Raw genomic sequence first — 14,049 nt, forward strand, 5'->3', positions numbered from 1 at the left:
CAATAACATGTCGAGTTCTCCGACCTTCGTGACCAGCGGAGTACAATTATTAGACAATGCTGGCGATCAGGAGCCTGGTGGGCCGAGCAACACGTCGTCTATACGATATTGTTCGATGGGCACAGCACAGGCAAATTAAGTGTATAAATACAGGTGTCCCATTGTAAAGACCACTGTGTTATTTGGTGCGGAAGATGCTGGGACGAACAGAGATAATGACATCTCCCTGTATACTATTTAGCGGAACAAATTACATTTCATATGCCTCTATCACTAACTGGCAATCAGTCATAACTCTGACTGTATACTTCTCAAAGATGTAAAAGAACATCCGATTCTTTCATATTATTATACTAAAGTTGGCATGCTGTGTTGAGGAATAAAACTTTTGTTTGTTTGTTTGTTGTTTAACGCCGCACTCAGCATTATTCCAGCAATATGACGGCGGTCTGTAAATACTCGAGTCAGGATCAAACAATCCAGTGATCGACATGATGAGCATCGATCTACGCAGTTGGGATATGATGACATGCATGACCAAGTCAGCGAGCGAGACCACCCGATCCCGTTAGTCGCCTTTTACGACACGCATAGTCGCTTTTTACGGCAAACATGGGTTGCTGAAAACCTATTCTAACAGGTAAAACGGGTAATATTTGTCACGCTGACAGATTAACTATAGTAACATAAAAAATGGGATGTTCTTTCATTTCTTTTGAGTGGTATATATGATAGTTGTTTCCCATACTGGGTAAAACGAGCAGCACTCATAAGCTTGAAAATTGAAACGTAAACACATTTCACAAGAAACCAAAACTACCAAACTGCACGTGAATTTTAAAATTAAACATAAATTTAAAAAAATAAAAACATTTCAATGCATATACCTATATTGATCTTAAATTAAAGCCAGCACAGTTACATGTTTAAAAGAACAGAGAACGTTTGAGTTATATTCTAAAAATATTCTAAAAAAGTGAACATTTACACTATTACTTAACCTAGCCAAGATTCATGTAGTTGCTGAAATGTTTGAAGCGAAACTGTTAATCACAAACAGAAGCTGCCTATCCTTCAGACACAGACACAGACACAAACACATGCACTCACTCACTCACATCTCAGCAGTGATACATCATTCATAAACAATCATATAAAAAAATCAAATCTATAGTTTCTCAAAAATAAAAATTTAACATCATAATTATGAACATTGATGATATGGCGTCCAATAGTATGAATCGTGTATTCGCTGTTATGCCAAGCTGGCTAGACATGTCAATGTCCCTTGTAGGCTACCAAGAGAGGGTGTCTTCCTGGAAAGAGAGTTTGGGGCTGTGTTCGGAGTAGAACTGGGAGTACCATCGTCTGTGTTTGGCTATGGTGCTGTCTTCTTTTGATCGGGAAAAAATAGGTTTATTCTCGTACCGTTTATTATTCCATATCATGATGTCCCGTTCAACCTGAAACAATAAAATTCCTACTGAAACACAATGAAATATGTACTGACACACAATGGAATTTGTTCTGAAACATAATGAAACATGTACTGAAACGTTATGAAATACGTACTGAAACACAATGAAATAGGCACCGAAACAATGAAAAAAGAATTATTTCAACAATGAAACAAGTACATAAACATGTACTGAAACATAATGAAACGAACTGAAAAAAATGAAACGAAGACAACGCGCAGCACAACGAAATATTTACAAAATACACTGAAACTGGACGAAACAAGTACTAAAACAATGAAACGTGCTGAAACACAACGAAACAAGGACTGAAACTCAATGTATCAAGGACTGAAAAACTACAACTACTGAAACACAAGGAAACAAAGACGGAAACAACGAAACAGGGACTAAAAACAATGAAACAGGTACTGAAACGATGACACATACTGAAACACAAGGGCGAAAAACAGTGATCAGAGACTGAAACAATTGAAAAATGTATTGAAACACAATGAACCATTTAGCGAGAACACCGGAACAAGAAATGAAACGAACTGAAAGACAACGAAACAATAACACAAAGAACAAAGGACTAAAACACAACGAAAACATGACTAACACAATGAAACAAAGTAGTGAAACGCAATGAAACAGGTCAAAACTGAAAAAAACCCACCAACCATTCATTAACACATTGAATCAAGGACTGGAACACAACGAATCAAGGACTGAAAAAACAACGAAATAGGTATAAAACAACGAAATAGGTACAGAAACAACGAAATAGGTACAGAAACAACGAAATATGTACAGAAACAACGAAATAGGTACAAAACAACGAAATAGGTACACACAACGAAATAAGTACAGAAACAATGAAATAAGAACAGAAACAATGGAACAAGTTCGGAAACACGATGAAACAGGGACTGGAACAGAATGAAACAACCAATGAAACACAACAAAAGGAACTGAAAAACGACAGTGGTTCCCTGATCATCAGCTGCACACAGATCACGGCCGATGGAATATGCCACGGTGTAGAAGGTAGACATTCTTTAAAAACACTTATTAAAATTTGGACACAATTTCAATAAAATTTCATGCAATAATACCAAAAACAATACCTGAATAGCTTCAGCCATCATGTAGAACTTGGCAACGAATGTTGGCATGCGACTCTGCACATAGATATTGTGTATGAGCTTCTGTGTGATGGGCCCCACGGGGAGCAGATTGTGAATGATGACGCCCTTGCCAAATATCCCGCAGTCCATACTCAGATACACAAAGGCTGGGCCTATCTGGAACAAGAAAGGTAAGGCGTGTATGACGGTAATCATAAACCTGCTGCCACTTTTGCCTATTGTACTCTAGATATATTTCTATCTCGTAATGAGGTTTTACTTTTTCCTAGTAAGACCTGGTATGGGGTTTTACTTTTTCCTAATAAGACCTGGAATGAGGTTTTATTTTTTCCTAGTAAGACCTGGTATGGGGTTTGATTCCCCATAATAGTAAACGTACGGAGATTCCCACCCGTGCTGCCTACCGGCGTATTATTGCTGCAAAGCTTCTACTGGATGAACAGGAGAGTGAGTGAGTTGATTAGATGCCGCTTTGAATGTAATTCTGTTATATCAGGGCGTGCCAGATTGATGTTAGAGGGGTGATGTCTTAGACGTTGTCCACGTGGAGCTCACTAGCACGGGTCTGGTGATGACAAACCCATAATCAGGGGGAAACTGAGATTCGAACCCACGATTACACATTTCTTGCGCGTCTGAAACATCACTGCGGTGTCACGTGACCCCCGTCCCACCTCACCAAGTATAAGTGAGTGAATGAGTGAGTATGGTTTTACGCCGCTTTTAGCAATATTCCAGCAATATCACGGCTGGGGACACCAGAAATGGGCTTCACACATTGTACCCATGTCGGGAATCGAGCCCGGGTCTTCGGCGTGTCGAGAGAACGCTTTAACCACTAGGCTACCAGACCGCCCCTTACCGAGTATGAAGCAACATGTTCAATCATATCACATGTCAGCATGATGATAGACGAACACTTAGTCTATGAAAACATTTCTTAAAATAATTGTAATCTTTTTCTTCCTCTTCCGCTGTTTCACATGGAATCAAGGAATCTAAGCTTGGTTTAGTTTGATCAAAACTTGCCTCGGCTGTTAGTAAAGAATAAATATATATATATATTCCAGTCATGGCGCAGGACTATCATGATTGTAGGGAAACCAAATTGCTAATGTTTGTTTGATGTAAAAACGTCGCACTCAGCGATATTCCAGCTATATGTCGGCGGTCTGAAAGTAATCGCATCTGGACCAGACAATCCAGTGATTGGCATCATGAAATTGCAGATGTACATACAGCGTCATAGCAATACTACGAGTGAGCGGTGCAGATGGGTTTAAACTCTCTATGGGCCTTCTGAGCCATCTTGGCCCCAACTGGTGAGATGACGAGACTACGCACGTTGTGATATTCAAATGAGTACGAAGGAGTGGCAGAGTCTCTAAGGGTGAGAGAGGAGCTCTGACCTGTAACAGCATCTTGCACGTGGATTAAGGCAGGGTATACTGCGCACGTTACCCACGTGCAAAGGCATACAACACCTCGGAAATATTGGGATCCCGAGCATACGTGGCACCACACATGCGTCTCTGCAATCTGTGACTACCACATACGCTCGATGGTGGATAACACAATATTGAGCAGTGGCCAGTCTGTGATGTGCCTCGCAAGACAAGATTAACGAGGAACATGTTGAGATAATTATGCCATTTCCTAAAAAATAGCGGCAAACCTTCCAAATCATTAACTGTTTTAAAACCTGCGGAGGTCTCCCATAAAGAAATCTGCAGGACAACCCATGTAATCTACCGCTCATATTCACGTACATAAGACGAACGAGGCAGTTTTCACGTACATGACAGGGACCAGACAATATCAACGTACATGACAGGAATCAGACACTATTCACGTACATTATAGGAACCAGGCAGTATTCACGTACATTATAGGAACCAGACAGTATTCACGTACATTACAGGAACCAGGCAGTATTCACGTACATTACAGGAACCAGACAGTATTCATGTACATTACAGGAACCAGGCAGTATTCACGTACATTACAGGAACCAGACAGTATTCACGTACATTACAGGAACCAGACAGTATTCACGTACATTACAGGAACCAGACAGTATTCACGTACATTACAGGAACCAGACAGTATTCACGTACATTATAGGAACCAGACAGTATTCACGTACATTACAGGAACCAGACAGTATTCACGTACATTACTGGAACCAGACAGTATTCATGTACATTACAGGAACCAGGCAGTATTCACGTACATTATAGGAACCAGGCAGTATTCACGTACATTATAGGAACCAGACAGTATTCACGTACATTGCAGGAACCAGACAGTATTCACGTACATTACAGGAACCAGGCAGTATTCGCGTACATTACAGGAACCAGACAATATTCACGTACATTATAGGAACCAGACAGTATTCACGTACATTACAGGAACCAGACAGTATTCACGTACATTACAGGACGAACACAGTATTCACGCACCTTACAGGAACAAGGCAGTATTCACATACATTACAGGAACCAGACAGTATTCACGTACATTACAGGAACCAGGCAGTATTCATGTACATTACAGGAACCAGACAGTATTCACGTACATTACAGGAACCAGGCAGTATTCATGTACATTACAGGAACCAGACAGTATTCACGTACATTACAGGAACCAGGCAGTATTCGCGTACATTACAGGAACCAGGCAGTATTCACGTACATTACAGGAACCAGGCAGTATTCATGTACATTACAGGAACCAGACAGTATTCACGTACATTACAGGAACCAGGCAGTATTCACGTACATTACAGGAACCAGACAGTATTCACGTACATTACTGGAACCAGACAGTATTCACGTACATTACAGGAACCAGGCAGTATTCACGTACATTACAGGAACCAGGCAGTATTCACGTACATTACAGGAACCAGGCAGTATTCGCGTACATTACAGGAACCAGACAGTATTCACGTACATTATAGGAACCAGACAGTATTCACGTACATTACAGGAACCAGACAGTATTCACGTACATTACAGGACGAACACAGTATTCACGCACCTTACAGGAACAAGGCAGTATTCACATACATTACAGGAACCAGACAGTATTCACGTACATTACAGGAACCAGGCAGTATTCACGTACATTACAGGAACCAGACAGTATTCATGTACATTACAGGAACCAGACAGTATTAACGTACATTGCAGGAACCAGACAGTATTCATGTACATTACAGGAACAAGACAGTATTCACGTACATTACAGGAACCAGGCAGTATTCGCGTACATTACAGGAACCAGACAGTATTCACGTACATTACAGGAACCAGGCAGTATTCACGTACATTATAGGAACCAGACAGTATTCACGTACATTGCAGGAACCAGGCAGTATTCACGTACATTACAGGAACCAGACAGTATTCACGTACATTACAGGAACCAGACAGTATTCACGTTCATTACAGGAACCAGGCAGTATTCACGTACATTACAGGAACCAGACAGTATTCACGTACATTACAGGAACCAGACAGTATTCACGTTCATTACAGGAACCAGGCAGTATTCACGTTCATTACAGGAACCAGACAGTATTCACGTACATTACAGGAACCAGACAGTATTCACGTACATTGCAGGAACCAGACAGTATTCACGTACATTGCAGGAACCAGACAGTATTCACGTACATTGCAGGAACCAGACAGTATTCATGTACATTACAGGAACCAGGCAGTATTCATGTACATTACTGGAACCAGACAGTATTCACGTACATTACAGGAACCAGACAGTATTCACGTCCATTATAGGAACCACACAGTATTCACATACATTACAGGAACCAGACAGTATTCACGTTCATTACAGGACCAACACAGTATTCACGCACCTTACAGGAACAAGGCAGTATTCAGGTACATTACCGGAACCAGACAGTATTAACGTACAACACAGGCACCAGGCATGTCCTAAGCCACCCCCAACACCTCCTCCTGCAACGCGGACAAAAGGCAGCCTTCGAAATCCACGCACAATCTGTGTCCGAGGCAACTAAATTGTGCTGAGGACAATTAAACATCCCATGACAGTCGTCCTCACTGACCAACAGCATGTGAGGTCTGTAATTCTCCATGTTTCATTGTTGCTATCCAATATACAAACTGAATAAAGCTCACATTCTTGTCTCGTACAAGCAGGAGTAGCTACACACTCGGAGTCATCTGGACAAGTCATTAGAAACTTAATTTCAAAGGCTTTAAGCCACGTGGCTACAGAGTACAGTGTCTCCTCTTGATTTAAAGTAATCCCCACTAACCTGTCCAGTGAAATACCTACCTGTTTGGCCTTGACCTCCATGTCAAGCATGGACATGTGCATGCCACACAACCACAGCTTATGCCCCACGGACATCTGGGCTACGTGAGCCTCGGGGGGTGGAAACGCCTCCCAGCTGGCCTTCCACCGGTGCTCCACAAATGTCCACATCTTAGCCCACATGTACCTCAGATCCGTCCCAGCGCCCATGAAGGGTCCGTGCACCGTTGGCAGGTGAGCTACGTCAGCTCCGTTCTCCGGGATCTCCTTATGATGACAACAGTGACTGAATTAAAATTTAAAGTCACGTCTACAGTATTTCAGTCATATGGTGACTGGAACAATTATAAAAGTAATAGTATATAAAACATGTCTACAATGGACAGTACAGAACTAGATTATCACAGATTATATTTAGCTTAAGAGCGTTAAAAGGTTTTAACTATTATAAGAAGGTATATAATGAAACAGGGCCATAGATCACCAGGAAGCAAATTTAGGCCGCCGTACTTGGGACCATGGGGACTTACAGTACGCAGGATTTACACCATCCCTTTTGTCGCTGACGACTTTAGACAAATAATTCGAATTACGAAAAAAGCTACGATTGAAACAGTGGTAGATATTCGAATTCTTTTAATGACATGGACTAACAACACCCTCCCTGGGAGACAATAATTTTCACACAACTTCCACCTCCATCGAGGGCGAAACGGCCAACATTGATTACTGGGATAGTTATTGGAAATAATGAAATCTTTACCGGCGCTTTAAGGAACAGTGTCGTCCAGACGCACTGGGATATGTTCTTAAATAACGTTAGGGGGCCAAGACCAGCACTGGCAGTGATAGTCCAGATGTCTGATAACATACTGGAGTCGCGACACGGGTGTTCTACTTTTATTAAGGGCAGTTGGCCACGCTCATTGATAAAGTACGGGAGTCGCGACACCGGGTTAGTGTAAAATGGAGGAACATGGTCCTCTGACAAAGTATCATAATGTCAGGTGCCACAGTATCTTTGCAGAATGACACTGGGGGTCAGTCCAACAAATATACATAAACCAGATGTGATATGGAATACATGGGCATTGTTGGTATGCCGTTGCCAGGGTTACCTGTATCTGAGCGTTGACTATGTGTTCCGTCCGACCCCGGTAGGTCCACTCCCCCTTCGTGATCTCCTCTATCTCAGGGGGCAACCAGTCGGGCTCATCCCCTTCGGCGTGGTGCCATACGTACACCCAGCCGTTCATCTCCTCCACCTTCCACGTCTTGACCCTCGCGATGTCGGGCACTGGAGATACATACAACCAAGTGAACATCAGGGGATAACGAGGACCATGTGTATATTGTCTTACATCTTCACCAGGGGAGAGACATCGAGAGCATCTTTATACAGTACATATTGTCTTACATCTTCACCAGGGGAGAGACATCGAGAGCATCTTTATACAGTTCATATTGTCTTACATCTTCACCAGGGGAGAGACATCGAGGGCATCTTTATACAGTTCATATTGTCTTACATCTTCACCAGGGGAGAGACATCGAGAGCATCTTTATACAGTTCATATTGTCTTACATCTTCACCAGGGGAGAGACATCGAGAGCATCTTTATACAGTTCATATTGTCTTACATCTTCACCAGGGGAGAGACATCGAGAGCATCTTTATACAGTTCATATTGTCTTACATCTTCACCAGGGGTGAGACAGCGAGGGCATCTTTATACAGTACATATTGTCTTACATCTTCACCAGGGGTGAGACAGCGAGGGCATCTTTATACAGTACATATTGTCTTACATCTTCACCAGGGGAGAGACAGCGAGAGCATCTTTATACAGTTCATATTGTCTTACATCTTCACCAGGGGAGAGACAGCGAGAGCATCTTTATACAGTTCATATTGTCTTACATCTTCACCAGGGGTGAGACAGCGAGGGCATCTTTATACAGTACATATTGTCTTACATCTTCACCAGGGGTGAGACATCGAGGGCATCTTTATACAGTACATATTGTCTTACATCTTCACCAGGGGAGAGACAGCGAGAGCATCTTTATACAGTTCATATTGTCTTACATCTTCACCAGGGGAGAGACAGCGAGAGCATCTTTATACAGTTCATATTGTCTTACATCTTCACCAGGGGTGAGACATCGAGAGCATCTTTATACAGTTCATATTGTCTTACATCTTCACCAGGGGTGAGACATCGAGAGCATCTTTATACAGTTCATATTGTCTTACATCTTCACCAGGGGAGAGACATCGAGAGCATCTTTATACAGTTCATATTGTCTTACATCTTCACCAGGGGAGAGACATCGAGAGCATCTTTATACAGTTCATATTGTCTTACATCTTCACCAGGGGAGAGACATCGAGAGCATCTTTATACAGTTCATATTGTCTTACATCTTCACCAGGGGAGAGACATCGAGAGCATTCTTATACAGTTTATATTGTCTTACATCTTCACCAGGGGAGAGACATCGAGAGCATCTTTATACAGTACATATTGTCTTACATCTTCACCAGGGGTGAGACAGCGAGGGCATCTTTATACAGTACATATTGTCTTACATCTTCACCAGGGGAGAGACAGCGAGAGCATCTTTATACAGTTCATATTGTCTTACATCTTCACCAGGGGAGAGACAGCGAGAGCATCTTTATACAGTTCATATTGTCTTACATCTTCACCAGGGGTGAGACATCGAGAGCATCTTTATACAGTTCATATTGTCTTACATCTTCACCAGGGGTGAGACATCGAGAGCATCTTTATACAGTTCATATTGTCTTACATCTTCACCAGGGGAGAGACATCGAGAGCATCTTTATACAGTTCATATTGTCTTACATCTTCACCAGGGGAGAGACATCGAGAGCATCTTTATACAGTTCATATTGTCTTACATCTTCACCAGGGGAGAGACATCGAGAGCATCTTTATACAGTTCATATTGTCTTACATCTTCACCAGGGGAGAGACATCGAGAGCATTCTTATACAGTTTATATTGTCTTACATCTTCACCAGGGGAGAGACATCGAGAGCATCTTTATACAGTACATATTGTCTTACATCTTCACCAGGGGAGAGACATCGAGAGCATCTTTATACAGTTCATATTGTCTTACATCTTCACCAGGGGAGAGACAGCGAGAGCATCTTTATACAGTACATATTGTCTTACATCTTCACCAGGGGAGAGACAGCGAGAGCATCTTTATACAGTTCATATTGTCTTACATCTTCACCAGGGGAGAGACATCGAGAGCATCTTTATACAGTACATATTGTCTTACATCTTCACCAGGGGAGAGACATCGAGAGCATCTTTATACAGTTCATATTGTCTTACATCTTCACCAGGGGAGAGACATCGAGAGCATCTTTATACAGTTCATATTGTCTTACATCTTCACCAGGGCTGAGACACCGGGAGCATTCTTATACAGTTTATATTGTCTTACATCTTCACCAGGGGAGAGACAGCGAGAGCATCTTTATACAGTTCATATTGTCTTACATCTTCACCAGGGGAGAGACAGCGAGGGCATCTTTATACAGTTCATATTGTCTTACATCTTCACCAGGGGTGAGACATCGAGAGCATCTTTATACAGTTCATATTGTCTTACATCTTCACCAGGGGAGAGACATCGAGAGCATCTTTATACAGTACATATTGTCTTACATCTTCACCAGGGGAGAGACATCGAGAGCATCTTTATACAGTTCATATTGTCTTACATCTTCACCAGGGGAGAGACATCGAGAGCATCTTTATACAGTTCATATTGTCTTACATCTTCACCAGGGCTGAGACACCGGGAGCATTCTTATACAGTTTATATTGTCTTACATCTTCACCAGGGGAGAGACAGCGAGGGCATCTTTATACAGTTTATATTGTCTTACATCTTCACCAGGGGAGGGACAGCGAGGGCATCTTTATACAGTTCATATTGTCTTACATCTTCACCAGGGGAGAGACATCGAGAGCATCTTTATACAGTTCATATTGTCTTACATCTTCACCAGGGGTGAGACAGCGAGGGCATCTTTATACAGTACATATTGTCTTACATCTTCACCAGGGGAGAGACACCGGGAGCATTCTTATACAGTTTATATTGTCTTACATCTTCACCAGGGGAGAGACATCGAGAGCATCTTTATACAGTTCATATTGTCTTACATCTTCACCAGGGGAGAGACAGCGAGGGCATCTTTATACAGTTCATATTGTCTTACATCTTCACCAGGGGAGAGACAACGAGGGCATCTTTATACAGTTCATATTGTCTTACATCTTCACCAGGGGTGAGACATCGAGAGCATCTTTATACAGTTCATATTGTCTTACATCTTCACCAGGGGAGAGACATCGAGAGCGTTCTTATACAGTTTATATTGTCTTACATCTTCACCAGGGGAGAGACAGCGAGGGCATCTTGATACAGTTCATATTGTCTTACATCTTCACCAGGGGAGAGACAACGAGGGCATCTTTATACAATTCATATTGTCTTACATCTTCACCAGGGGTGAGACATCGAGAGCATCTTTATACAGTTCATATTGTCTTACATCTTCACCAGGGGAGAGACATCGAGAGCATTCTTATACAGTTTATATTGTCTTACATCTTCACCAGGGGAGAGACAGCGAGGGCATCTTTATACAGTTCATATTGTCTTACATCTTCACCAGGGGAGGGACAGCGAGGGCATCTTTATACAGTTCATATTGTCTTACATCTTCACCAGGGGAGAGACAGCGAGGGCATCTTTATACAGTTCATATTGTCTTACATCTTCACCAGGGGAGAGACAGCGAGGGCATCTTTATACAGTTCATATTGTCTTACATCTTCACCAGGGGAGAGACAGCGAGGGCATCTTTATACAGTTCATATTGTCTTACATCTTCACCAGGGGTGAGACAGCGAGGGCATTCTTATACAGTTTATATTGTCTTACATCTTCACCAGGGGAGAGACATCAAGAGCATTCTTATACAGTTTATATTGTCTTACATCTTCACCAGGGGTGAGACAGCGAGGGCATTCTTATACAGTTTATATTGTCTTACATCTTCACCAGGGGAGAGACATCGAGGGCATTCTTATACAGTTTATATTGTCTTACATCTTCACCAGGGGAGAGACAGCGAGGGCATTCTTATACAGTTTATATTGTTTTACATCTTCACCAGGGGTGAGACAGCGAGGGCATTCTTATACAGTTTATATTGTTTTATATCTTCAGCGGGGGAGAGACCACGAGGGCATTCTTATACAGTTTATATTGTTTTACATCTTCACCAGGGGAGAGACAACGAGGGCATTCTTATACAGTTTATATTGTCTTACATCTTCACCAGGGGAGAGACCACGAGGGAATTCTTATACAGTTTATATTGTTTTACATCTTCACCAGGGGAGAGACCACGAGGGCATTCTTATACAGTTTATATTGTCTTACATCTTCACCAGGGGAGAGACAGCGAGGGCATTCTTATACAGTTTATATTGTCTTACATCTTCACCAGGGGTGAGACAACGAGGGCATTCTTATACAGTTTATATTGTCTTACATCTCTACCAGGGGTGAGACAACGAGGGCATTCTTATACAGTTTATATTGTCTTACATCTTCACCAGGGGAGAGACAACGAGGGCATTCTTAAACAGTTTATATTGTCTTACGTCTTCACCAGGGGAGAGACCACGAGGGCATTCTTCTACAGTTTATATTGTCTTACATCTTCACCAGGGGAGAGACAACGAGGGCATTCTTATACAGTTTGTATTGTCTTACATCTTCACCAGGGGAGAGACAACGAGGGCATTCTTATACAGTTTATATTGTCTTACATCTTCACCAGGGGAGAGACAACAAGGGCATTCTTATACAGTTTATATTGTCTTACATCTTCATCAGGGGAGAGACATCAAGGGCATTCTTATACAGTTTATATTGTCTTACATCTTCACCAGGGGAGAAACAACGAGGGCATTCTTATACAGTTTATATTGTCTTACATCTTCACCAGGGTAAAGACATCGAGGGCATTCTTATACAGTTTATATTGTCTTACATCTTCACCAGGGGAGAAACAACGAGGGCATTCTTATACAGTTTATATTGTCTTACATCTTCACCAGGGTAAAGACATCGAGGGCATTCTTATACAGTTTATATTGTCTTACATCTTCACCAGGGGAGAAACAACGAGGGCATTCTTATACAGTTTATATTGTCTTACATCTTCACCAGGGGTGAGACAACGAGGGCATTCTTATACAGTTTATATTGTCTTACATCTTCACCAGGGTAAAGACATCGAGGGCATTCTTATACAGTTTATATTGTCTTACATCTTCACCAGGGGAGAGACATCAAGGGCATTCTTATACAGTTTATATTGTCTTACATCTTAACCAGGGGAGAGACAACAAGGGCATTCTTATACAGTTTATATTGTCTTACATCTTCACCAGGGGAGAGACAACGAGGGTATTCTTATACAGTTTATATTGTCTTACATCTTCACCAGGGGAGAGACATCGAGGGCATTCTTATACAGTTCATAGTGTCTTACATCTTCACCAGGGGAGAAACAACGAGGGCATCTTTATACAGTTTATATTGTTTTACATCTTCACCAGGGGAGAGAGCACGACGGCATTCTTATACAGTTTATATTGTCTTACATCTTCACCAGGGGAGAGACAACGAGGGCATTTTTATACAGTTTATATTGTCTTAGGTCTTCACCAGGGTTGAAACAACGAGGGCATTCTTATACAGTTTATATTGTCTTACATCTTCACCAGGGGAGAGACAACGAGGGCATTCTTATACAGTTTATATTGTCTTACATCTTCACCAGGGTTGAGACAACGAGGACATTTTTATACAGTTTATATTGTCTTACATCTTCACCAGAGGAGAGACAGCGAGGGCATTCTTATACAGTTTATATTGTCTTACATCTTCACCAGGGGAGAGACAACGAGGGCATTCTTATACAGTTTATATTGTCTTACATCTTCACCAGGGGAGAGACAACGAGGGCATTCTTATACAGTTTATATTGTCTTACA

At 41.8% G+C, this 14,049-nt stretch overlaps 1 protein-coding gene across 1 annotated transcript in view; it reads right to left on the minus strand.

The window, feature by feature from the left end:
• Window positions 1-511: 511 nt before the first annotated feature.
• The window catches only part of LOC124138371 (cholesterol 7-desaturase nvd-like), a 28,957-nt gene continuing 15,419 nt past the window's right edge, over window positions 512-14,049 (minus strand). Inside the window, exons 3-6 of the mRNA XM_046504978.2 lie at window positions 8,038-8,216; window positions 6,941-7,186; window positions 2,588-2,764; window positions 512-1,463 (exon numbers count right to left, since the gene is read on the minus strand). Coding sequence (XP_046360934.2) covers window positions 1,296-1,463; window positions 2,588-2,764; window positions 6,941-7,186; window positions 8,038-8,216 — 770 coding nt within the window. The 3' untranslated portion in view covers window positions 512-1,295. The remainder of the gene's footprint in view (window positions 1,464-2,587; window positions 2,765-6,940; window positions 7,187-8,037; window positions 8,217-14,049) is intronic.

This window comes from Haliotis rufescens, unplaced genomic scaffold (assembly GCF_023055435.1).
Source record: "Haliotis rufescens isolate VD_foot unplaced genomic scaffold, xgHalRufe1.0.p SCAF_8, whole genome shotgun sequence".
Lineage (NCBI taxonomy): Eukaryota > Metazoa > Mollusca > Gastropoda > Lepetellida > Haliotidae > Haliotis > Haliotis rufescens.